At 38.8% G+C, this 26,337-nt stretch overlaps 1 protein-coding gene and 1 pseudogene across 1 annotated transcript in view; one reads left to right on the top strand and one right to left on the bottom strand.

Annotated features, from left to right (window-relative positions):
• Positions 1-1,696: 1,696 nt before the first annotated feature.
• Positions 1,697-26,337, top strand: part of Rbm28 (RNA binding motif protein 28) — a 32,481-nt gene continuing 7,840 nt past the window's right edge. The window contains exons 1-14 of the mRNA XM_026411668.2: positions 1,697-1,912; positions 6,507-6,665; positions 6,993-7,087; positions 7,584-7,659; positions 8,270-8,362; positions 9,044-9,115; positions 10,236-10,446; positions 10,600-10,739; positions 12,822-12,894; positions 15,541-15,650; positions 20,864-20,937; positions 21,725-21,860; positions 23,472-23,536; positions 25,298-25,456. Coding sequence (XP_026267453.2) covers positions 1,795-1,912; positions 6,507-6,665; positions 6,993-7,087; positions 7,584-7,659; positions 8,270-8,362; positions 9,044-9,115; positions 10,236-10,446; positions 10,600-10,739; positions 12,822-12,894; positions 15,541-15,650; positions 20,864-20,937; positions 21,725-21,860; positions 23,472-23,536; positions 25,298-25,456 — 1,581 coding nt within the window. The 5' untranslated portion in view covers positions 1,697-1,794. The remainder of the gene's footprint in view (positions 1,913-6,506; positions 6,666-6,992; positions 7,088-7,583; positions 7,660-8,269; positions 8,363-9,043; positions 9,116-10,235; positions 10,447-10,599; positions 10,740-12,821; positions 12,895-15,540; positions 15,651-20,863; positions 20,938-21,724; positions 21,861-23,471; positions 23,537-25,297; positions 25,457-26,337) is intronic.
• Positions 16,746-17,546, bottom strand: LOC113198843 (ras GTPase-activating protein 2 pseudogene; annotated as a pseudogene).

The raw sequence follows: 26,337 nt of genomic DNA, 5'->3' as shown, positions 1-26,337 counted from the left end.
GGCTCTCTTTATCCTAGGTAGGATTAACCTAGTAACCTTAACAATCTGTTTTGTATTTCAGTGCTCCCTCTCCTGAGTTATGTGTCTAAAAAGAACTGTGTTGTGTGTGTGTGTGTGTTTTTTTTAAAGCACATAACACTTACTTGGAGCTAGGGCTTCATAAATCTGATATTCAGAATTTCCCTTTCCCCGCAACACTACCAACCAGTCATCCATCCATCCTTAAATGTATTGAGAGTATATAGGGCTTGAAGAGAAAAGGAAACTTATTTTTCACTCTACCTTTTATTCTTTCTATCATAATTTAAAAGCAATGATTTAGAAAGTACTTTGGTATTTTTTGCAGCTAAGTGTTCTGCAGATGCCGTGTTCTTGCAAACAGGTCAGTTCCTGAGCCTAATGTATGGCAAATACTCTTTGTGTTTCAGGACCCAGGAGCATCCAGATCTTCTCCTGCTCAGTTAGATCTCTCAAACTTAGATCTGTCTGATAAGCTGACCTGGGGGAACATCCCCTGTCTCTGATTGGAACTGGATTCTAAATCTGTACGCATAAGTGGGGTGCTTTGTTTGCTTTGGGTGTGTTCTGATACGATCTTGCACTGTACATGCTGTGATATATGTGTAAGATTTTTTGAGTAAAGTCTGTCTCTCTCACTAGACTATCTTCTATAGGAGGGCAGGGACCTTGTTTTGTTTTTTTTTTTTTTTTTAAACTCCCCGATTTTATCCCTAATGCCTGGCACATAGTGGGAGCTCAGTATTTATTGAAAGCATAATTGTGTACTGTGTTAGTTAGCTTTTTGTCACTGTGACAAAGTACTTGAGAAAAACAACTTAGAGGAGAAAATTTATTTTTGGCTCATAGTTTCAAGTTTCAGAGATGTCAGTCTGTGGTCGTTAGGCTTAATTGTTTGGGGATGAGGTACATCAGAACATCATGGCAGAGGAAAAGAAGATAAAGGAAGAGGAGGGGAGAGGAGGAGAGGTGGGGACAAGATATAGTCCCCCAAGGGACTAGGTTGGACTACCTCCAACTAGGTTCCACCTCCTTCAGTTTCCACCACTCCCCAAAAGTCCATTCAAATTATGAATACATCAATGCATTAATCCACTGATGATGTCAGAGCCCACATTATTCAATTACTGCCCCAAAATCCGACCTCGGAACATTGCTTCATTGGCGACCAAGCCTTCATGCCTTCAACACATGAACATTTGGGGCACATTCCAGGTCCAAACCATAAACCATCTGTATGTATGCATACTTTAGTAGCTACACTTTGTCAGTGAAGCCTAGATGACATTAGTCTCATATTCTCTGAGAATTTGAGAATTGTTCGAATGGTGTACATCTGTGTGCGTTCTGCCTGCAGTTTAAGCGCGTAAACTGGAAATCTGTGGAGACCCTCAGAAAATATTTTAAAACATTCGTTATATGATAGATCCCGGATAAGGCCTAGAGCAAACCGGCCTTTCTTGCCTATCTTGAGGAATTGGGATAGATTTTCGGGAGGTGAGATTTTCAGAAAGAGTAAACTGTGGAGGGATCGGTGTTGAGACAGAGGGTGGAGCCTCGCTCAAAATCTCCACCCCCGGGGCGTCACTATTTTTTCACTCCGGAACGTTTCTTCCCCGTCCCATTAGGCTTTCTGCTCCGGAGTCATTTGAGAGAAGAGCACTTCCGGGATCGCCCGGCAAGTCGGCGTGGTTGCGGTACTCCAGCCAGTCTTTACTACCAGAGTACGGTGGCCGTGTTCACTCTTGGCCTCACGACCCTCGTTTTCCCGGTCTCATGGCCGGCCTGACCTTGTTTGTGGGTCGCCTCCCGCCCTCAGCCCGCAGCGAGCAGCTGGAAGAGCTGTTCAGTCAGGTGGGCCCGGTGAAGCAGTGCTTCGTGGTGACTGAGAAAGGTAGGGGGCGGGACGGTCTAGGAGAGGGCTGGGGTTTTCCTGGGGACGGGATCTCTTTGAGCACACCTTTTCAAATTTCGGGGAGCCAAATTATTCTTTATATGCCCCTGAGAGAATGCACCGGGAATTGAATTTCTTTTTCAAACTGAATGGGCTTTAGACGGGCCTATAGGATCGGTTTATGAAAGTCAGAGCCTCGTTTTAGGTTTCCGTAGCGCTTTCAGTTTATATTATGCACATTTATGTTCGTGATCTTATTTGGAAATAATGAAAATAGCAAACTTTTTTTTTTACCCTTTTGGTACTTTGGATTGAACCCAGGGGCGCTTTACCACTGAGCTATATTCTCAGCCTTTTAATCCTCCCCCCCCCCGTTTCTTTAAGTTATTGAGGCTACCTTCGAATTTATTAAACTTCTGCCTCAGCCTCCTGAAACCCTGGGATTACAGGCAAGCACCACCACACCCGGCGGCAGTCAGTGGACTTTTAAGCCTTGCCCATGCTTTATTAAAAACACTGTTTTTGCAGGGTGCAGTGGCACAGGCCTGAAATCCCAGCGACTGGGGAGGCTGGGGCAGGAGGATCACAAAATTTTAGGCCAGCCTCAGCAACTTATAAGGCACTAAGCAACTCAAAATAAAATAAATAAATAAACAAAAAAGCTGTGGTTGTAGTTCTATGGTAAAATGCCCCTGGGTTCAGTCCCCAGTAAAGTAAAAGTAAAGAAAGACTGCTTGCCAAGTGACAATGCTGAGTTTGGTACATGTTCTCATTTAATTTTCTCAAAAATCTTACTGGATGAAGAATTTTATTCCTGTTTTACATACAGGAATAGGACTTAGGAAATATACTAACTTTGGTTTAAGTTCATACATCTAATAAATAGTAGACCCAGAATCTGATCATCAGACTTTGAGCTTTTAGTCAGTATGATAGTCATTTTTGCCTTTATTCATCAAGTGCTTATTGAATAGCTACTGTTGCTAGGGCAGTATTATAGGTCCTGGGGGTACAGCAGTGCACAACAAACCAGAAGTCCTTGTTCTTATATCTTTATAGTGTGGAAGACATCCAAAAAAACAAATAATCCAACTATATTGTGATGTGGGGGTAAATGCTAAGAAGAAAACTAAGAGAAGTGGGACAGGGAGTCTATGTACAATCGGGGGGTTTCAGGGGAGGAGAGCCCATATAGACAGGGTGAAAGAGAGTGAGCTTTATGTCTTTGGGGGAAGAATATTCCAAAGAAGAAAAAACAGCAAGCTCAAGCATACTGAAGCAGGAGTGTGCCTGGTATATGGGAGAAGTAGCAAGGAGGGCAGCGTGACTGAAATAAGTGAAGCAAAAGGATTAGGAGATGAAATATAGAATACCAGGTCATATAGGACCTTTTAGGTCATTGCAAGGATTTGGGTTTTGCTGTGCTATGGGAAGCCACTGGTTTTAAGCAGAGAGCAGAAACTGATCTGGTTTACATTTTGAAATATTCTTCTGACTACTGTGTTGCAAATAGACTATTGGAGAATAGGACAGAAGCAAAGAGACCATTAGTAGGCTCTTGGAATAATCAAGGTGAAAGATCATGATATTGGACTTAGATGGTAATAGTGGAGGTGGGAATAGGTGGTTGGAATATGGACATTTTTGAAGGTAAGACTGAAAGGATTTGCTGATGGATAATATATGGAGTATGAGCAAAAGGAGTCTGGAAGTTAGATCTAACTCCAAGGTTTTTGACTTGAGCCACTGAAGAGATTTACTGACTTGTGGAATGTTGCTGTATACTTCACCTTCTGTTTGATGTCTCCTAGGTGCATGGATGGCATGTATTAGAATGAGAATTATAAGGGTTTTAATTATAGGAACATTCCTTTCTCTCTCTTAGACTGACAAGGAACACTGAGATAGGCATCCAGTGTTACCCAAAATATACATTTAATTTCTTGTCAAGTACCAGACTTGTCTCTATAGGTGGCTGCTTTTTTGCCTTTTAGCAGAACAACTGGTAAGAACTGGTATCTTATGGACTCCCTTTTCTGCTCCATGGTATCTATCTGAATATGTGAATGTGTGAATTATGTGTGCTAATAATGACCCCACTTTAATTTCTGTTCTGTTAATATCAGAAATTATAGTTATGATTGTCAACATGGCTCTAATTGTTATTCAAGTCATGGCAACTGCCTGGTTCTTTTGTCATTCTAAGATTGATATAAGTGAATAAGAGAATGAGAGTGCTATATAGAGTTTAATGTTTCTTAAACTGCAGATTATTATTCATTAGTGGGTCTTGTGTAGGTTTGACTAGAATTTTTTAAAAAATGAAGTAGAATAAAAGGAGTGCATTCATGTATGGTAAAGGATGAATATTTGGGCTGGGATATAGCTCAGTTGGTAGAGTGCTTGCCTTGCATGCACAAATCCCTGGGTTCAATCCCCAGCACCACACACACACAAAATAAGGATGAATATTTGCAAAACTTTTATTTTGGTTTTATATAAAGTTCCATGTGACAGTCTTTTTAGGGAAGAACATGCTATTGACTGGGAATTCTGCTTTGAGTCTTCAGAATATAGGCTATATATAACCTTACCTTAAATCTTTTGTACTTTTGTCTAAATCATTAATGACTTCTCTTATTTAAAAAATTATACACTTTCTTGTCCAGGCAGCTGGAAAATATTGGACAGAGTGCTGTAACTCAGTGGAATGGGAGGGGCGGGGGGTGAGGTTAGGTTTTCCCCAATAGTAGTGTCATGTCTCTTAGCTTCTTTAAGATGAGGTAGTTTCAAAGGGTTCTTATGAGGATTCTGAATGTATTTGAGAATGCTTTGTGTAGACATAATTATTGGGCATTGAACTCCTCCACATTTGAGATGCTTTATTTTTGGTTGTTTTCATTAGGAAAGGCCTTGATTTTTCTTGTTCTTATTCTTTGAAAGGCGAGTAGGCAGGCTTTTGGTGTGAGGGAATTCCAAGAGAAAAGAAGTGATATCCTTGTCATGGTATGCTTTCCTGTTGTTAAGTGTCAACTTTAACCAGCTTATGTGGAGCTGCATCCTGTGTTACATTGCGCATGAATCTCTGGAGGAGATTCAAGTGTAGTTGAAAGGGAAGCAGAAGACAAGTTCTGTTTCTTTTGCAGGTAGTGGGTGGACCTTTTTAACACAGTAAATTACTTAAAATTGCATCATGCAAACTATGTTAAACCAAAATAAACATACCAAAAAAGGGCCAAGGTGGGTTACAGTTGATTTTCATAATTATCACCTGCCTGATCCTAATATTCTTCTCTGGAATCCTATGGAAGAATATGGGGCTGGTATGGAGGCATTAATTGAGCTACTAATGTCCTGTGTGACATTCACTTGCTTTCCTCTGTCTCAGATTATTCTTTGGCAAAAGGAACTTGCTGAACCTAATTTGCATTAAAGGTTTTATTTGATACTGAATAGCTAAGGCATTTGTAGTATTGGTAATAATATCTGCAGAGCAGTGTTTATTGTTTGAGGTTCTTTTGTCAGGGCCTTAGGCATTTGTTGTTCAACTATTCTAGGCATTCACTTTACTACTGAGCTACATCCCTGGCCCTGTTGCTGACTTATTCTAAAGAGGGACTGCAATCTTATATTCTGATTTTCAAAGTTACCATACTTACATTTCCTACTTTCCTTGGTGATCTTTCTTCCTATTTGATATTGAGTTCTTTGGGGACCTAATGTATATCATGGGTCCTCCAAATCTTTTTTTTTTTTTTTTTAATACTACTGGGGATTGAACCCAAGGGTCCTCTACACTGCGTTAGATCCCCAGCCGTTTTTATTTTGTATTTTGAGACAAGGTCTTGCTAAGCCCTTTAAATTAATTAATTATTTTTTTGATGGTGCTGGGGATCGAACCCAGGGCCTTGTGCATGCTAGGCAAGCACTCTGCCAACTGAGCTATATCCCCAGCCTCTTTATTTTATATTTTGAGTCAATCCTTGAACTTGTAGTCATCCTGCCTCAGACTCCTGAATAGCTGGGATTACAGGCATATGCCACCATGCCCAGCAGATCTTTCATACTTTTAAGATTATCAGGAAAGGGGGAAAATAGGAACTAACAGCAAGATACCAACTTAGAAAAGAAGAAGAAACCTAACAGTTTCTGAAAAAGTGGGGAAGGGGTCATAGATGCCAGCTTTGTATCTTTCTGTCCTGAGACATTTGGTAAACTGATCACAAGGTTTCTACTAGTGTAAGCCTTTTTTTTTTTTTTTTTTGGTATGTTAACTGCAATTTATTATTTTTAAAAATTTGTTCTAGGGCTGGGGATGTGGCTCAAGCGGTAGCGAGCTCGCCTGGCATGCGTGCAGCCCAGGTTCGATCCTCAGCACCACATACAAACAAAGATGTTGTATCCACCAAAAACTGAAAAATAAATATTAAAAAATTAAAAAAAAAATTTGTTCTAATTAGTTATACTGACAGTAGAATGCATTTTGACATATTGTACACAAATGGAGTAGCTTAAGCCTTTGAGGATTTACTTAGTGTTCTTGGCTTATGATTTTCTGTCCTATTCACCCTACTCACTTTTTTTCTTGTTCCAGGGAGTAAAGTGTGTCGAGGCTTTGGCTATGTCACTTTTTCCATGCCAGAAGATGTTCAGAGGGCCCTCAAGGAGATTACTACGTTTGAAGGTTGCAAGATCAATGTGACTGTTGCCAAGAAAAAACTGAGGAATAAGTCCAAGGAAAAGAAGAAAAATGGTGAATTTCTAGTAATTGAAGGGAGTTTCCCCCCAGGTTGGAGAGCAGCACTATGAAAATGAAAGAGGCATAGCAGCCTTGGGTAGGCTTTAGAACTTAGAGCTCCTTGAATTTGTTTTTGATATCCAGAATCACCTGGTGTATTTTGATATTCATTTGAGTCCTTTGCTTCCCCCTCAGCTTGGAAAATCTGGTGTTCCTGGTTAATATCATGCTTAACATTGTGGTAAATGCCATCTGTTACTAATAGCTTTTGCCCTGTGATGTCTAATCTAGAAGTGATTCATTTTGGAGCTTAGAGTTATTCCATGCCTTTTATATTTTTAGAAAATTCGGAGTCCCCAAAGAAGGAACTGAAGCCTAAGAAAGCCAAAGTGGCAGATAAGAAAGCCAGATTAATTATTCGGAACCTGAGTTTTAAGGTAAGTGATAAAGAACTTAACTTAGTGCAAATACCTTCTGAAAATGTAGAAAGTGGGTTGCTGTATGTGTTCTGGAGGCAGTTGGAGCCAAGGTATGCTCACTGGTAGAGCTCCTTACAGGATGGTATAATTTGGCTTAATTCCTCCTGGGAATGAACCTTAGCCTACTAACTTGAAAAAATAGGCCTGTATTAACAATAACTTTTAAGGACATTGAATGGTAAGATGCCCTACTTTTTGGGAAATCTGCTATGAAGGAGAGTGGAAAAACTCTCTGACATCTGCCTTTTTGGCCCCTTGGATACAAAAAAAAGTAAATATATTTAAATATAAAGTAAGATGTCATCAATTCAGAATTGTTTTGATAACCTAGTTTCAGAAGTAAAAAATAAAAAAAAATTCATATTATTCTTAATGAATGATCTTTGTAGTCAATGCTTCATGTTTATTTGATGAGATAAATTTCTTATTTTTCTTTCTTCACTTTTGGCTATAGTGTTCAGAAGATGACTTGAAAACAATATTTGCTCAATTTGGAGCTGTTCTGGAAGTAAATATCCCAAGGAAGCAAGGTACTAATATCAATCTTCATCTGATGTCTTTTTCCATATTGCCTTGAACCAGAAATACAAGCTTCATGTCTTACTCTTTATCAGCCCTAGATGTATATCATGGGTCCTCTATACTTTTTTTTTTTTTTTTAATGGTATTGGGGATTGAACCCAGGGGTCCTCTATACTGAGTTAGATCCTCAGCCCTTTTTATTTTTTATTTTGAGATAAGATCTTACTAATTTGCTAAACCCTTTTTATTTTGTATTTTTTTCCTTTTTTTGGTGGTACTGGGAATTGAATATGATGATAGGCTATTTATGAAATGTCTGACACAGAACTTGGCAAGTAATGAAAACCCAAGTAATAGTGCTAGTCCCTTGATGGTTTTTAGTTAGATTAGGATTAATTTTAGAAGATTAGTTACTTTTGCTTTTGACTTCTTGGCTCTCCTCAAGCATGAGTCAGGGTTCACTTAACAAGAGAATATAAACTTTTGCTTTTGGGAAGGGACTACCTGGCTGGTTGTTGGGATTTGGGCCATTTTGTCAGCCCAGGTTGCTCTGATCTCCTCCTTAGTGCTTTGTGGCTCCGCACTGCTGCCTCTAAATTTTTTGTACATTTTATATAGATGGAAAGATGCGTGGTTTTGCTTTTGTTCAGTTCAAAAATCTCCTAGAAGCAGGAAAAGCTCTCAAAGGAATGAACATGAAAGAGATAAAAGGTAAGTTTTCTATAACCATACCATGACCCAGATATTTCTGGTATATGGGTGAATTAGCACAGTAACCCACTTTCAACATTTTTTAAAAAGGTGTTTGCACTGTGGAGAGTCACTACTAGCTGTTTTGGTAAAATATTTCTAGTGCTTGATCTTGAAGTTAAACTTGACAGAATACATGCTAGGATTCTTATCTTTATTTGGTGAGAGTATCCTCTTAAATTTTTAATGAAGAATGTCCTGGAAATAATCACTGATAGGTGCAGGTTGGTATGTAGATTCCTCCTCTTGGTTGTGACTACTATTCAGCATTCATGGACTATTAAACTCACTGAGGCTACTCAGGTACTGTGCCTAAGAGATTTTCTAGCTTTTGAGTAGGGTGCCCATTAGTCCAGAATGCCTGTTTTGCTACTTGCTGATTTAACTGGAAACAATGTTCTAATTCTTCATTTTTTTCTCCTTCATCTTTACTAAGGTGTGGTGCCTGTGATAGGCAAAATTTGTAATTGTTAAAATGTTTTAAGAATTAAAAAGAGCAGCTAAAGTTCAGTCATTTCTGAATTGGTGTTTCCTTGTCTCCACTGGTTCCATTACTGTCTTTCATGGGTTGAAAGTCACATACAGGAGTAGGGATATTAAGGAGGAGGAAAGCCTTGCTGATGCCACTTTCCTATTTGACAGGGCGGACAGTGGCAGTGGACTGGGCCGTGGCAAAAGATAAATATAAAGATACAAAGACTGTTTCTGCCCCAGGTAAGGCATTGGATAGGAAGGTTGGATATCCTGGATGAGAGTGTGAAAAAAACTCTTGTGTTTATGCTAAAAGTATGAAGGAAACTGCTTGTCAGAGTGAGAATATTGGGCTGGAGACATCAAAAGCACAAGAGTAGGCAAAAAAACAAACAAAAAAACCAAAACCAAGCATACAGGAAAAACTCTTTTGAGTTCCTTAGGCTCAGAAATGAGCCCAGAGCTTTGTGTCACTTCATATCAGACCATCTGGTGATTTGATACCAAAATAAGATCTTTTTAGTTCTAAGCCCACTCATGGGGTATGGACATGGGTGAGGAAGGGCCTGAGTTTATTGTTCCCTGTACTTGCTCTCTTTTCCCAACTTTTCATGGGAATGATGAAACGTTCAGAATAGAGAAACTTGAAACTTGAATTTCATTTAGAGAATAGTTGGTTTTTGAGCCACCAAGGTCTCAGAATAGATCTCACTGAGATTGAAGTTTATGCTTGGTCCTCTGAGTGATCATTGTGCTGGGTATAGTATATAAGTGGTGGGCTGTACAGAGAGGCTGAGCTGCTGTTCTCTAATTCTAGGGCAGGTTAACCTTCAGGCTTCTGAAGATGAGACAAACTCTAGAGAAATCTGGTTGATGAGTGTTTTGTTTTTCTTTTTCTTTTTTTCCTTCCCTTCCTCATAGCTTCATTTCTTATATATAATTGTCTCTTGGTACCTATGGGGGATTGGTTCCAGGATCCCCCTCAGATACCAAAATTCTGGGATGTTGAAGTTTCTTATATAAAATGGTGTAGGTTTGCATGGATTCCACAGTATCCTCCCATGTATTATAAATAATTTACAGACTACTTTTAATACTCAGTACAGTGTAGTGCTGTGTAAATAGATGTTATACTGAATTGTTTTGAGAATGATTACAGAGAAAAAAAGTATAGTTTTGATCTATATTTAGTTGAATCTCAGGATGTGGAACCAGTAGTTATGAATGGCCTACCATACAGTCAAGAAAAATATATGAAATTCTGAAAAACCAAAGAACTAGAAACTTGGAGTATTAGTTGCTCCAGTTAAAACAACCTTGTTTTGGCTATTAGAGAAATTCCTTTGTTTACCTTCCTCCATAGATGAGGAGAAGAGTCATAAACCTAAATGTCAGGAATCAACTAAAAAGAATAGCAAGGTGGAAGAGGAAGAAGAAGATGATGTTGATCATGATGATGATTACGACAACGACGGTGACGATGACAATGATGATGATGATGATGATGATGATGATGAAGAGGAGGAGGAGAGTAAAGAATCAAAAATGACCAATCATGTGCAAATTCAGAAGAGGTAAGCAGTGAGCCTGTTCTGAGACAATAGAGGAAGATACAGGATTGTCCCTGAGAGGGAGAATTTTCCTGTCTTCCTAAAATTGATGTGCATAATGAAGTGGAATAGCCATGAAACAACTCAGATCCTTAGGTCTGAACTATGTCATTGCAGAGCAGTCAAGAGAGCAGCTCCTGAAGAAAGTAGTGAGGAAGACCACTCTGATGAGGACAGTGACCTGGAGGAAAGAGATAGCATTGATGGAGAGGGATTGGCACAGAGTGATAGCAGTGCTGAAGAAAAAGAGGATGAAGGTTTGCTTGGATCTTCATAAATAATAAGTTATTGAAAAATTACATAATTTCTGCCCCGGTCTCTTTAAATAGGACCCTAAGTTGTTCAACCAAATTTATGTTTAAATGCTGAAAAGGAAACCTTTATGTTCCTTTCTTTTAAAGGGTTTTTTTGCTTGACATTTAATTTTTGTTTTCAAAATGAATTTAAAGTGGTATTTGAGGATTAAGACTCTTTCCTGGGCAATTTAAAACCTAGTTTAATACTGAGATACTAAAGTCTTCATTGTCCAAATTGAATATATAACTGGATAAATAGGATATATTGCATGTCAATACCAAAGTGGTGTCAAACAACCTTTTTTTGAGTTCAGATGGGATAAATGATTGAATAATGAACTCAGGCTGCCATGACAAAGTACCATAGACTGGGAAGCTTAAACATGAGATTTATTTTCTCACAAATTCCAGATCAAGGTGCCGACTGATTTAGTCCCTGGAGAGGTTTTCTTCTTGGCTTGTAAAGTGCTGCCGTCTCACTGTGGCCTCATAAAGCCTTTTCCTGTGTGCTTCAATGTGGGGAGAGAGAAAATGAGTTCTGGTCTTTCTTCCACTTCTTATAAGGACACTAAACCTATTGAATGTCCTCACTTAGCTTTAATTAACTCCCCAAAGTCCCTATTTCCCAATACAATCACATTGGGTATTAGGCCTTCAGTGTATGAATTTTGGAGGGACACAATTCAGTTCATGTTAAGGACCTCTGTAAGCATTTTGTAAAACTGTTACAAATCCCTATTGCTACCTTGATTGAGAGTTAACTCATTTATTGAGGAAGGCAAGTCGTTATAGAAAAAGAAATGACCAAGAACTGGACCTTTGGCTTGTCTAGTTGGACATTTTTATTCAGCTCTTTGACTTCCATATTGGTTTGACCATATGAGAAATCAGAGGAAACAAGATTTTCTATGAGGTTGGAATGGTAGCCACTTTAGAATTGAAACTTTTACACTGAAAGGACCATGAAACTCTGCGTCCTACATCCCAGATTCAGCTGTCTCTGACCATTCTTTCACCTGAAAAACTTACAGGACTAAACCATGATAATGAGAGCAAGCCAGAAAATGCAGTATAGAAGAGTATAATGTGGAAAGTAAAGTTCTTCAACAGTCCTCCTAATAATTCCCCAAAGTAACAACTGTTGTTTCTTGTATAATTGTCTGGAAATTTCCTGTGTACACACAAGTATATATGTTTATTCTTCAAAATAAGTATTGAATATCCCTTATATCTAGATCCCCAGCCTCTCAGGGCACACCCCCAGAGACAACCAGTGTTACGTTTCTTATGGATCTAGAGAACATTTTAACATAGTTATAAGCAAAAACACATATATTCTCTCTCTTTCTCTCTCTCTCTCTCTCTCTCTCTCTCTCACTCACACACACACACACACACACACACACACACACAATATAACATGTTTATGTGTATGTTTTCTCCTTAAAGATCCTACATGTTTGGGACTGGGGTTGTGGCTCACTGCCAGAGCACTTGCCTAGCATGTGTGAGGCACTGAGTTCTATCCTCAGCACCACATATAAATAAATAAATAATAAAGGTACATCAACATCTAAAAATTATTTAAAAAAAAGAAAAAGATCCTACATGTTTTATATTTCCAGAAAATGTACATTATCACAGCCTTATATAGGAATGTATCTTTCTCACATCTGCACTACATTGGATTCCATGTCTTTTTGGTTTTGCCAATCTGTTGGTGAAAGTAGTCTTTCATTTCTTGTGCAGTTTCTCTTCTCTTTTCTTGTGTTGGAGATTAAACCCAGGGCCTTGTACGTGCTAAACACATGCTCTACCATTGAGCTACATCCCTGCCCCTTTGCTATATTTTTCCTTAATTTTGAGTTTGAGCATCTTTTCATATATTTAGCTGCATATCTTTTGTTCACCTTTAAATTTTTTTTATTAATTTATGCAAGATCTTTACATATTTAAGAAGTTAGCCCTTTGTTATATGGCTTGCACCTATATAGTCTTTTAAAATTAAACCTTAATCACTACTCATTTTTCTTTTTACCTTAGATATACACGTCTCAAAGAAAAAGAAGAGGAAATTACCCTCTGATGTGAGTGAAGGCAAAACTGTTTTTATCAGGTATGCTTTCTACCTAGAGAACTGTTGTTTTCATTGCCTTGACAGATTTCCTCTCTTCCTTTTTTTTTTCCCCTCTCTTCTCCCACTTACCCAACTCTTCTCCCCACTTCTTCTTTTTACCTCTCTTTTTTCTTTCTCCTCCATCCCATCTTCCCCTCCCATCCTGCTCCCTCCTGTGCTTGCTTCCTTTGGGCAATATTCATGTTACCAAGCCCAGAAAGTTACATGCTGTAAGACCATTAGGACATCACATCTGATCTGGGAATGTACCAAACAATGGGACACACAGGAAAATCAGAACTATAAAGCAGAAAGTAAGGAGTGGCAGGGGTCCAGATATTTTGTCCTCTTTAGATTTCATTCTTTGTAATTTGGGTGGCATTATTTGGAACAAATTAGCATCTCAACTGTTAGGAACATCTTGGTTCTGGCCTTTGTTTTAGAGGGAGTACTGGGGTGACACATTTGTCACAAATGATTTTTCTCTCAATACTACCTTAACTTTTAAAGCGGTGTCCAGAATAAGTAAGACATCCTGTTTCCAAGAAAACGTGGTGGTGTGGGATGAGGGTAGAACTTGGTCTTATTGCACATTTGTTGTTGCTATTTCAGCCCTACCAACAGTAGATTGACGTTTTTATAGTTCAGGATATCTTCAGTTCATCTCAAGCATGTCTTCTAGTCCTTTCCTTAGTTCTAGTGCACTAGGCTCATTTGGATCTACTTTTAGAAGTATGTATTTTATTCTCCTGTATAGTCTTTTAATATTGTTTTTGTTATATAGGTAACTTATATGTTCATTGTAGAATATTTGGCAAATACATGAGCAGGTAGAAAAAAAAATTAAACCTTAATCACTACTCAGAAATCATCCCTTCAGATGCCCACATAAATATTTTTACAAAGATGAGTTTGGCCAAAACTGGCTATTTCCCATTTCTTGCTTAATAGTAACTTATGTTACTATTATATCTTTCCATAGTTTTTCCATTTTTTTAAACTGCAAAATTTGGAACTTCCATGTAAATAATTTTGTATTACAGAAAGGAGAAAAGTTACATTCAGAAGCCTGTGACCTCAATACCAAGGATTCCATTACTTTTCTGTGTGTGTTTTAGTTAATAACTTAGGGAAATAAAGGGGTGAAATAGGATGTAAAGGGGTTGGATATACATGATGAAGCAAATTAGAAGAAATAATATAGATATATCCTCTATATATCTTATTATACAAAACTTCTATTTATCTGATTATCCCATAAACTAGAATTAGTTATGGGGTTATTTATTGAGTATAAGCAAAGTAAAATTGTTGCAATTACTAGGAGCTATTTTTTATAACCCTGGAAGGATGTGCATAGCTGGAGAGATGAGGAATCTTTATAGTATATCAAAATTTAGGAGAACAGAATCTTCCAGCATTTGTAATTCCATCAGAAGAAATAAGTACAGGTTGAGTATTCCTCATCTAAAATGCACAGAACCAGAAGTGTTAAAAAAGATTTGAGTTTTTCAGATTTTAGAATATTTGCATACATTTTACCAGTTTAGTGTCTGTCTCTAATCCAAAAGTCCAAAATCCAGAGTCCAGAAGTTTTTGAGCATCGTGTCAGTGCTCAGAAGGTTAATTGGTATTTGGGTTAGAGATGCTAAACATGTAATTATTTATTTTTTTGCACTTAGCTAGTACACTTTATTATATTTCTATTTCTGTTATTATGAAGGAGTTTCTGACTTTTATAGAATTTTAATAGAAACCTAGATTTCATAGAAACACAGAAGAAAAAACTGTCTAATCTGGGATGAGAGGGACAGAACTTTTTCTCACTAGACTGTTGTAGTAAGAGAAACTTTGGTTTTAGTAAGAGAAACTCATTTTGGCCATCCTGAGTGAAAAAGAGAGTTTGTGGGATAAACACAAGGGTGGCTTATAGAATCAAAGTTGTCAAAGAGTGGACCTCAAGAAGCTGATGAGAATCTGGGTAATTCTAGGACCTTGCTGCTGGCGTTTGTGGGTCTTTTCTATAGCGACCCTGCCTTTTTTTTTTTTTGAATAGGTATAACATGTTATGTAAAGTACATTACTAGTAAGTGAAAATTTTCACATGTATATATTTGTACAACCACCACCTAGGTCACTTTGTAGAAGATTTCTAGTACCTTGGAAGTCTTGGTTGGGATACTACTATTTTGAATAGAATTCAAGTCTTTGTATATGTCTATTTAAGTTTCATTCTCTGCTAGAGAATCTGATTGATATAAGAAAGTCCCTTGGGACCAAGGGGCAGAGTCATATTGCAGAAGCCTGATTATTGGAGTCCACCCCTTCTGTATTGGTGCTATTTCTGAACAAGGAAGAGTGGTTGTGAGCAGTTGTGTTCATTTTTCCCCCCCCATGGACAAAAGCAATTCTCTGAGCCTCTCATTCACACAAGTGAGGAAACTGCCAGAGAGGCACTAGAGGCAAGGGCCCAGGCCTTCTCCCCTTCTCTGCTCCTCTCTCCCCTTCTCTGCTCCTCTCTCCCCACCCCCTCCTTCTCTCCCTCCCTCTTTCCCCCTATAAATGTCTAATTCATTTATTTTGTAGTGGAACATAGATCTCACTTTGTAATTGACCTTTCTTGTGACCTTCTGGTTGTCTTCGTAGAAACCTGTCCTTTGACTCAGAGGAAGAAGAACTTGGAGAGCTCCTCCAGCAATTTGGAGATCTTAAATATGTCCGCATTGTCTTGCATCCAGACACAGAACATTCTAAAGGTATTTGCCACCAGCTGGCCATTGCCATGGATGTTGACTGGTCCCATGAAGGCATAATGTGTACCATTCTGAGGTGTCCACGGTCTGTTCTGCCTCTGGCTTCCTTAAGCCCATGGATGTTCTGAAGTTATCTTCCATGATGTCAAACAGTAGCTTTAATGGTGCTGCCAGCCATAATTTTATGTAAGCTTTTTAAGCCCTTGCTTATTTACTTTAGGGTAATGAATTTCATTTGTTGTTCTCCTTTGAATTTCAAAAATGATAACATCTCATAGGTATTTATCATTCCACATTGCTTGAAAGTACAGCGCCCCCTTCTTTTGTTAGAAATGGAAGCTGACAGAGAAACTTTGTTGCATGGCAACAATCAGAAAGAAAACTATGTGGCAGGAGTGCTGCCTGAGATTTTTTTTTTTCCCCTGAAATTATGTTGTGCTCCAAAGGTTAACCTCTTATTGTAGTATATCACTGTTAAATAAGGATTTTCAGCCCATTCTGATCTTTGTCTTCTTGGATTGTATTTGTTCTTTTAAAGCACTGGATTCCTTTGAGATCTAGCAAAAGATAGAAACTCTCCAGAAAAATGCTACTTCTGAAGGTGTGGGCTCTTTAGAAATTATCCATAGATTAAGAATATGTAGTCTAAACCTTATTTTCCAAATTGATAAGACTATCATTTTTTAAATTTTTACTCAGAAAAAGAAATATAAATATGTCAGAACTAAACAGCTTTCTGGAGATTAGGAATATAATCCCAACCATGCCACAGATGAGTTGGGTGATTCCTGCCCCTCACCCCCATCCAATCTGGGTGATTTTGGGCAAATCATTTAACTACTATGGGCTTTATTTTTTTCTTTTAATCTGTAAAATGAATGGGTTCAACTATAATAACCACTTAGGTGTCTTCTGCATAATATTCAGTTATTCTTCTTGGACCTTCTTCATTGCCAGTTTTTTCTAAAAATGGGCAGCTAGAGTTACTTAGAATATTCCAAATATGGGTATGATATTGCTTTACTTTTATGGTATTCAATATCTTTTACCCCTTCTTGAGTGCACTAGTATATTGGGTTGATATTTTCAGAATGTAGTTTACATTTGATTTACTATATGTCTTTTGGGCGTGCTGAGAGCCATAGCCGAGTCGGAATGACGCGTGGCTTTTTTGCCTGGCTGTTTGTGGTAGGTGAGCTCCCTGCTGGTTAAGCAGAACCACCGTTTCTTGAAATTCTTTTTTCCAATTCGAGTTCTTCCCTGAGCTCTTTTATTCATTTCACCTTTTTTCAAGTGCACAGGCTCGCTTGTACTACTGGACTCTTTAGTTTCAGTCGATGAAATTTCATCCAAGAACTTTTTAACTGCTATAATGTATCCTTCTTGAAGCATTTTGAAAAATTCACACATGAATGTCTCTTTGAAACTTGACTTGCTTTTAGAAAGGCTCCCCCAGCTTCCCAAAGTTTGAATGGTTTTTGAGATGAGAGTTAATGTCCTAATTGTCTGTGCATCTGGATGATGAGGTCGCAAATGAAAAGTATGAGGTGATACTACGGCTACAGCAAAGAAACGAAGAAATACAAAGCTACTCACTGCAGAGTACTGAACATGAGGGTCATTAGGAAATCTCTGAGTAGCCATTTGCCTTAGAGAATAAAAGATATTACACATTTCAGTGGGGCAGCTCATACTTTATCTTACAATTGTACTAAATAACTTGTCCACATAGTAATGCAGATTTTCCTTATTGTTTTCTACATTATCTCCCTCTTTCAATTTAATAGGATCAATTTCACAGGATTTTGAGGATTCACATATCTCATCTAGAGTAGATTTTAAGGTTACTTTCAGGTAGTGCCCTCCCACTATTTTCATCATCTCATCCAGACATCAGGTAGCCAGAGAGTTTCCTCTAAAAATTGTGTTTGCATCTTGGGTATCCTTCAAGTTTAATTCCGCCACTGCTGTGACAAAAGGAACAAGTTTATCATGGTGCAGCAGCAATCGTACAAAAGGCAAAACTGCATCATTTTTATATCGACGTATTTCACCCAAAATGTAAGCAGCTGAGGCAGATATTGGCTGAACATCTGGTGATTTTTAGCAGCAAAGTTTTCAAAGGACCATAGTACTCTGAAGGAAGCACATAGTATGCATTGTGAACTATCTGTTGGTGCAGCGAATTGTGGTAGTGCTGGAGTATCTTTGCTGATGGTGCCACCTGTGGTACAATTTTTCCAAAGGAGCCGTCATTTGGCTTGGTGTTGTGGCGTTCTGCATCCTCCTCCCTTCTGCTAGTGATGGTCTAAAATTTGGGAGCCAACAGAGGTGAGGCAAAGAACCTCACCCCCCCCCCACTGGCAAAGGCCAAATTTGGGGGCCAACAGAGGTGAGGCAAAGAACTTCATCCCCCCACTGGTGCATAGGCCTATCCACAAGTATGCTGTATGCTGGACCGGTAATCAGTGACGGGTAAGATCCAATTGCAGTGGTATCAACCTAAGACAGGAGGCTGACGCCTTGAGGTTAGCTCATCCGATGACGGGTAAGGACCATATGTAGTATTGGACAGCCTAACAGGCACAGTCCCTAAGCCACAGCTTGGTGTTTAATTAAACAGAAGGGGGGAGATGCTGAGAGCCATAGGCTGGCATTTTTGATGCCTGGCATTTTTGCCAGAACGGAGTGGTTGAGACGCCAGCATGCCATTGAGATGATAATGGTTATGTTAAGCTGTGTATTCAATTGTATATTAGACCCCTGCTGTCCTCCTTGGACTGCTACTTTGGAGTTCTCTTGGGGATTCCCGGAGAGTTCCCATTGGTTGGGGAAGTGCCGGAGGAGGGATTTCCGGAGGAGGGATTTCCGGTTGGTGTGGTGTGGTGTGTGTGTGTGTGTGTGTGTGTGTGTGTGTGGGGTATGTCCCAGGAGAAGACCGGAGAAGGCCGTGTGCGTGTGCGTGTTCACGGGAGTGCGGAGAATAAAGGAGTTCCTGTTTTGAAACTACAAGGCTGTGTGGCGGCTCGGTTATTTTGTGCCCAGCCAGACTGCAGCATGGGCTATTAAAGTTAACAGAATTAATGATCTTAAAAGCATAATTTTAATTTTTTTTCTTAATGTATTATCTTTTCCTAACTCATATTAAATTTTTCTGACATCTGTTTTGCCTACTCAGGCAAACTTGTGCTCCTCCTGCAGTGTATCCCCCTCAGCATGCCATTTCATTGCCTAGAAGAGCTAAATATTATCTGAAATGTTAAGACTGAACCCAGTACTGACCCTGGAAATTTTAATGATAAAATCCTTATTAAGGGAGAAGTACTGGGCTGGGTCTATAGCTCAGTGGCATAGTGCTTGCCTACCATGTGTGAGGTACTGGCTTCGATCCTTAGCACAACATAAAAATAAACGTAAAGTAAAGGCATTCTGTCTATCTATAACTTCAAAAAAATTTTTAAAAAGAAGTACTGTCAGGTGTAGTGACACACACTTGTAATCACAGTGGCTTGGGAAGCTGAGGATTGCACATTCAAAGCCAGCTTCAGCAACTTAGCAAGGCCCTGAGCAACTTAATGAGACTCTGTCTCAAAATTTTAAAAAAGCATGGGGGTGGCTGATGATGTGGCCAGTGGTTAAGTGAGAGAGAGAGAGAGAAAATACTCATTTTCTTTAAATTGGTTGGTTAGGTCAATATGCCTGTTAGAAATCTTTCCCTCTGTATTTCTTTCATTATACTTGTTCTATAGTACCCATGGGGGATTAGTTCTAGGACCATGGCGTATACCAGAATCTGTAGCTACTTAAGTTTCTTATTAAAAACATGACGTTGGGGCTGGGGATGTGGCTCAAGTGGTAGCGCGCTCGCCTGGCATGCGCGGGACACTGGGTTCGATCCTCAGTACCACATAAAAATAAAATAAAGATGTTGTGTCCACCAAAAACTAAAAAAAAATATTAAAAAATTCTCTCTCTCTCTCTCTCCCACTCTAAAAAAAAATGATGTAGTCTTTGCATACAATCTGTATATTGTAGTATTTGCATCCTCTGTATTTTGTAAATTATCTATAGTTTAGTTGTAATACCTAATATAATGTGAATAGTTGTTAAACTTTATTATTTAGGGAACAGCAAGCAAAAAAGTCTGTGTTCAGTATAGACATTTTTTCCCCCCAAATATTTTCGTTTCTTGGTCAGTTGACTCCACTGATGTGGAACTCGTGATGCAGAGGTCCAACTGTGTTTGTTATTTTGTTGGGTATTTATTCATACTGTACACTATGGTGGTGGTTCTTAGTCCTAAGATGTTCACTGTGTTTGGGAAGACACCACCTGACCAGTGCTGTAAGAGAGAGATGAGTGGAGGACAGGAGCTGGTGGGGACACAGAAGTAGGAGCAATTAGCCTTGTCTGGAGCAGGCAGAGACATCTTCACTGAATGGTGACCCTTGGGTTGGCTTGCCATTTGTGTCCTTTCAGTTAGTTTGCTACCATTTATTCCTGTCACAGGCAGAAGATAATGCCCCAGTAGTTCTAGGAAATATGGGAGTGTTTTCATATATGGAGAATATTTAAAGTTTAAAAAGTGCTAACAAAATATAACAACTATATCTCTTCTTTTTCTTTTTTTTTTTTCTTTGCTTTAAAAAGCTGCTTTATGTCAATAGTAGAAATTTGGGCTGATGGCCCTTCGTCTATCCAATGAAAGTACTTTATGGTGATTCTAGAGCATAAACCAAGAATTGAGCTTCTGGATTCTGGTTTCTTGGGATATTCATGTAATGGAGGCCTTTTTTACCCCAGGAGGTAGATCTGATGCCTCTCAAGTGACTGAGACAGTGAGATGTAATTAATTTCGGGGCTAAGTGGTTCCTGCTTCATCTTTTAGTCCTCTGATAGGCTCTCAGTAAGTACAGCCGAGTTAAATATTTACCTGAAATTTCTCTATCATTTTATGTGGATATTATTAAGGAGAAAAGTGTTGATACTAAAGTTCTAAGATACGTTAAGGAAGATGAAGGGAGTAATAAAATTTTATTGAGAGGAGTAGATGTGCTGTCATTCGATTTTGACCTTCACTGCCTCTTGGTACTTAATAAATGGATGCTACTTCTTCCTCTTTTTGTGCCAGGCTGTGGCCATTTGCATTATTGTCTTTGGTTTACTGGTGGGCTATGGGAGTTTGTGATTTCATTTAATTTTGTGTCTTTGTGCAGGTTGTGCATTTGCCCAGTTCATGACTCAAGAAGCAGCTCAGAAATGCCTTGCAGCTGCTTCTCCAGAGACTGAGGTAAGGAAAGCTTTTCTTTTACCCCATAATGTAGGAGAGAGTGACTCCTAGGGGCAAGATCTGGTGTTTACACAAAGTTTCATTATTTTTGTTAATGCTGCTGCTGCTGATAAACTAGCACTTGGTGCGTGTTAGGCACTGAACTTTACATGCATTACCTTATTTAATCATTGTGTCAGCCCCATGAGGTAAATAGGAATATTATCCCTATTTCTTGGGCAAGGAAACAGGTATAATAATTTCTCTAATGTTTATCAATTGCTGTCTATGTGGCCTCTATCCTAGGCTGATGACATGATGTGTCATGAAGGTATTAAGACAATCTGTGAAATGGAATACATATTTGAGAAAGTGTGTGGATGATTGAGAATTTTTCTCTGTGTTATGTAACCAAGTATATATTGTTTTGAGATAAAGTTTTCCTGTATTGCCATTATCCCTTATATTTTCTAGTTACTACCATTTTACTAACTTTCTTTAGAATACTAAAAATTAACCTGATTGCAGTTCATTTTACTCTATTTTGGCCTACTTTGGAATTAATCATCTCCCCTAAAGTAAATCCATTACTGTTGACTGCCCTCAGTACACACATGACCTTTTGCTTAGCTATACTAAATATTATGAGGGTCAGGGATCCACTTGTGGACAGCTGGGATGAAATATCCTGGGACTTGACTTCCACAATATAATTGGGGTTTTCTGATTCCCTTTCCTTGGTGTTCCTTGTCAGGTGCTCAGTTTCTGCTTGTTGTGTATTTGAAGAGAGGGTTACAATCTGTTACAGGGTGGTGGCCTTAAGCTGGATGGCCGGCAGCTCAAGGTTGACTTGGCTGTGACCCGTGATGAGGCTGCAAAGCTTCAGACAAAGAAGGTGAAGAAGCCAACTGGAACCCGGAACCTCTACTTGGCCCGAGAAGGCTGTGAGTAGTGGAAAGGAGATGTGAACTAGGCTTCTGAGTAGCTGGCTCCATGCCATGACATAATCCAACAATTGTATTTTGGTGCACATTAAAAAAAAAAAAAAATTCTTCTTAATTGTATTGTCATTCCACCTTACTAGTTGTGGCTTTCTGTTAGAAAAACTTCACCCAATTTTTAAATTAACTGATCCCATTCTTTTTTCTGCCTGATTGCCTTTAGACGGCTGTTTGTTTGTTTGTACTGGGGATTGAATTCAGGGATACTCAACCATTGAGCCACATCCCCACTCCTATTTTATATTTTATTTAGAGACAGGGTCTCACTGAATTTCTTGGTGTCTCGCTTTTGCTGAGGCAGGCTTTGAACTCACGATCCTCCTGCCTCAGCCTCCAGACCACTGGTATTACACATGTGCACCACTGCGCCTGGCCTTTAGACTTTCTTAATGGAAGATTGGCAAGGCAAAGAGGGAGGAAAACTTAAAACTATCTTTGATTCTTGACATCATTTCTTTTATTTTTTTAGATGCTAGGAATTGAACCCAGGAATTGAGTCTTACACATGCTAGGCAAGCACTGTGCCAGTGAGCTATATCCCTAACCCCTTGTCATCATTTTTTTTGAGAGAGAGAGGGAATTTTTTTAAAATATTTATTTTTTAGTTTTCAGTGGACACAACATCTTTTTATTTATTTATTTTTATTTATTTATTTTTAAATTTTTAATATTTATTTTCTAGTTCTTGGCGGACACAACATCTTTGTTGGTATGTGGTGCTGAGGATCGAACCCAGGCCGCACGCATGTCAGGCAAGCGCGCTACCGCTTGAGCCACATCCCGAGCCCATCTTTTTATTTTATGTGGTGCTGAGGATGGAACCCAGCGCCCCGCACATGCCAGGCTAGTGCGCTCCCGCTTGAGCCACATCCCCAGCCCCCCTTATTATCATTTTTAACAAGAGGTGTTCTGAAGGCGTTGAAAATTATGACTAATTGCTCTTTTGGATTATTCATGGATTTAAAGTGGGCATCTAGTACCTTTCCTTATTGTCAGGAAGGTAACCAGAATTTAGCATAAGTTAAAAAAAAGTTCTTTTTTATAGGTCACATGGTATTTATCAGCCTGTTTCCTGCATAGTCTCAACTAGTAATGTTAGGCTCTTAGCCTTTGATCCTAGACCTCTATAACAATGGATGTGTTCTCTAGTCTGACTTATCTCAGTGCTTGGTGATGGCGCCTGGTACATGAGAGGCAGCTAAGTTTAAGGGGCTGGTTATAGGTGTTACGTTCATCATCCTTACATTGTATTTATTTTCAGAACTTTCTCCAGGTTTTTCAGTTAGTATTGTGCCTATATATGAAACTTCTTTGAAGGGAGAAAAGGAAGAGAACAAAGTCACAAAATATTGAGAGTTTTAGTCCTTAAGAGTAGCTCTAAGTCTAGAACTTAGCCCTGTAGCCTATTTTTGGACCTGACCAAATGATAACATGTTCTGGCCAGCACAGTCCTCTGGGCCCTGTACAGAGTTTGCATCATTCAAATCACATTCCTCCTGTTGCTCAGTGAAAATTCCCTTGGTGATATCTTGGCCTTTTTTCCTCTTTCTGCAGTGATCCGTGCTGGGACGAAGGCAGCCGAGGGTGTGAGTGCTGCTGATATGGCCAAACGAGAACGGGTAAGCAGATTAGGCACCAGCCTACTTTTAAGGCTCCATGGTTTAAAGTCGGTCAGAAACAATTATTAGATGCAGTATTATGTGCCATTATAATAACTGAATCTTATTTTTGTTTTCCTAGTTTTTCATCAGTAAGCATCTGCTAAGAAGCACACTGCTGGATCATGCAGTAGTACATGTAAAGGCTAGGACTATGTATAATTGTAAATGTAGAGTAGCTTCAGAAAGGAAGAGCTATATAGGTTAGAGTATTAGGATAGGGAGGAGATGTGGGTTTGGAAGGAGCAGCTAAGATGTCAGTGGGGAAGGGGTGATAATTCCAGTTTATAAAATTGTTGTAGTAAAATTCTATATTATAGGAGTTTCCACTGTTAACTGATAGCTGATGTTATAGCACATGCCTGTCATTCCAGCAGCTCCGGAGGCTAAGGCAGGAGGATCACAAGTTCAAGGCCAGCCCTAGCAATTTAGCAATATCCCATCTCAAAAAAGGGCTGGGGATGTGGTTCAGAGCCTCTAGGTTCAATCTCCTATAAACTGCGCCCCCACCCCCCAAGAAAAAGCATAACCGTTAACAGCATTAACTGTGAAACCTTAAAGTTTGGAAAATAATGAACAGAGGTAAGGATATAATGACAACCAGAAACATTGTTTCTTTTTTTCAGTGTGCACAGGTTTTATACTAGTGTTCAGTTTCTTTTGTAGTGAACATCAAGAAATCTTGGTATTTGAGGGAACATGGTGTGCCCTTTTCTGACTAAAATGCAATAATGACATATTGAATTTTAGAGCTAATTTTGAAAATTAGCTCTAAATCCAGTGAAAAGTTCACTGGATTATGTGTAGTAATTATAAATTCACAGCAGGCACAGCTTTTCCTGGGAGAAAAATAGTCTGTTGAACTTAGACATGATAGCCTTTTCAGATGTCACTTTAGTATTCATTTTCAGAGTATTTGTTTATTTTGCAATTTGTATATACCTTTACCAAACAAGGAGCAGCAGGACTGAGAAGACTTGATAAAAGAGAAAAAATTAACCGAGAGCTTTTTATCCTATTAACCTAGTTTAAAAAAACAAATTAGCAGAAGAATGTCATCCTTCATTTTGTTTCATAGGCAGGTCACCCAGGGAACCGCTGTTTCTGGCAGTGTAGTTGAGGGAATTGCCGCTAGAGCAAAATTTGATTTTGTGGTCATGGATGTGTCTTTGCCTCAGGGTGGCAGAGTTGAGTCAAGATACTGTTCTATGCTTTAAATAAGTCCTATTTCTTTTTGGAAGGAAGCTCCAGATAATTAGTTTGAGTTAGTGGGTAGATGAGCACTAGGCATAGACATTAGCCACAATATTCATTCTTTTTGCTCTGGGCAATATTTTGAAACAGGGATTTGTATGTGTGTGTGTAAGTAATCTAATTTTGGTCTCATATTAGTGCTGAGAGGCAGACTATATTTTATCTGCAGTTCCATTTTGTGAATGAAAAATTGAGTCTTGAAAATTTTATGTTTTTTCTGCAGTTGGACAGCTTTCTAGTTCAGATCTGATTCCAGAGCCCATGATCTTTCCACTACCTACCCACTGTCTAACCTCCTTAAACTTTTCTTTTCTTGTACTGGTTATTAAAAGGCTTTAACGTTGTTAGTTTTCTTTCTTTTTCTATATGTGATTTTGGGATGAGGATCATGGTTCTTTCCATCTATAGAATTTATGTCTGCCTTTTTAAAGGATGGGTTCTACTGTTAACAATTTGTAATTTTTTTAGTTTGAACTACTGAAACATCAGAAACTCAAGGACCAGAATATCTTTGTTTCGCGGACCAGGCTTTGCCTGCACAATCTCCCAAAGGCTGTGGATGACAAATGGCTCAGGAAACTGCTGCTGAATGCCACTAGAGGGGAGGAGGGGGTGCGCATCAAGGAGGTGAGAGTTTCCCCATGCATTCAGAACTTCCATTCTCATCCTGGGTTTATTAACTGTGTATTTCTGGCTAGGATTCTGACATATTAACAGATTTTCTTTTTAACACAGTTTCAGCATGTAACACTGGTTTCAGCAGTCATTTTTGTTTTGTCTGTCTTATGAGAACTGTCTTCCATCTGACCAAATTACAGTAGAATGTGAGGAAGTCTCTATCCTCGTGAATTAATTTAGCAAGCATTTATTAAATGCCTGCTATGTACTCAGCATTATCCTGGGTGCTGTAATGTGAATTTTCTTGCAGAGAAAATAATTTTTGTGGTTTGCTCTTTAGAAGAGCATTTTATTTCTAGTTAGGGTCTTACTCAATGGAAAGAGCCCCTAGTACCCCATTTTGAGCAGAGGGGCCATGCATGTCTTCAATAGTTCATACCAGGTCTTGGTTCAACTCCACATGAGTGCTGAATCCTCTCCTCTGTGTCTCTTTCATAGGACTTACTGTTAACACTGGCCTGAAAAACCAGACTGAACTCTTCGAGAGCTACTGTTATTATCCCCAATTCTTGGTATAGCACATAATAAATTTTCATTAGTATTTATTTTAAAAGTACCATGACCAATATTTGGGGTCTGCTTTGCTCTGTTTTATCACCATAAACTGTTTTAAGTACTGAAATCCTCTTTAAAATGTATGTTGATATTGGGAAATGATGTGAGAAAGTGTGAATATATCAGCATATATCTCACCAACATTCCTAGTAAAACTGCTAGAAGTGTTACTGGCTTAGGGTCCATGCCAGTAACCTCACATCAACTTCCACAATACTTAGTGTCTATATATTTAAAACCTGTGAGAACGTAGCAAAATCTCTGTATTCTATAAT

Source organism: Urocitellus parryii, chromosome 3 (assembly GCF_045843805.1).
Source record: "Urocitellus parryii isolate mUroPar1 chromosome 3, mUroPar1.hap1, whole genome shotgun sequence".
NCBI classification, from domain to species: domain Eukaryota; kingdom Metazoa; phylum Chordata; class Mammalia; order Rodentia; family Sciuridae; genus Urocitellus; species Urocitellus parryii.
The sequence above is the reverse complement of the archived record's forward strand: the minus strand, read 5'-3'. Positions and strand labels throughout refer to the sequence as shown.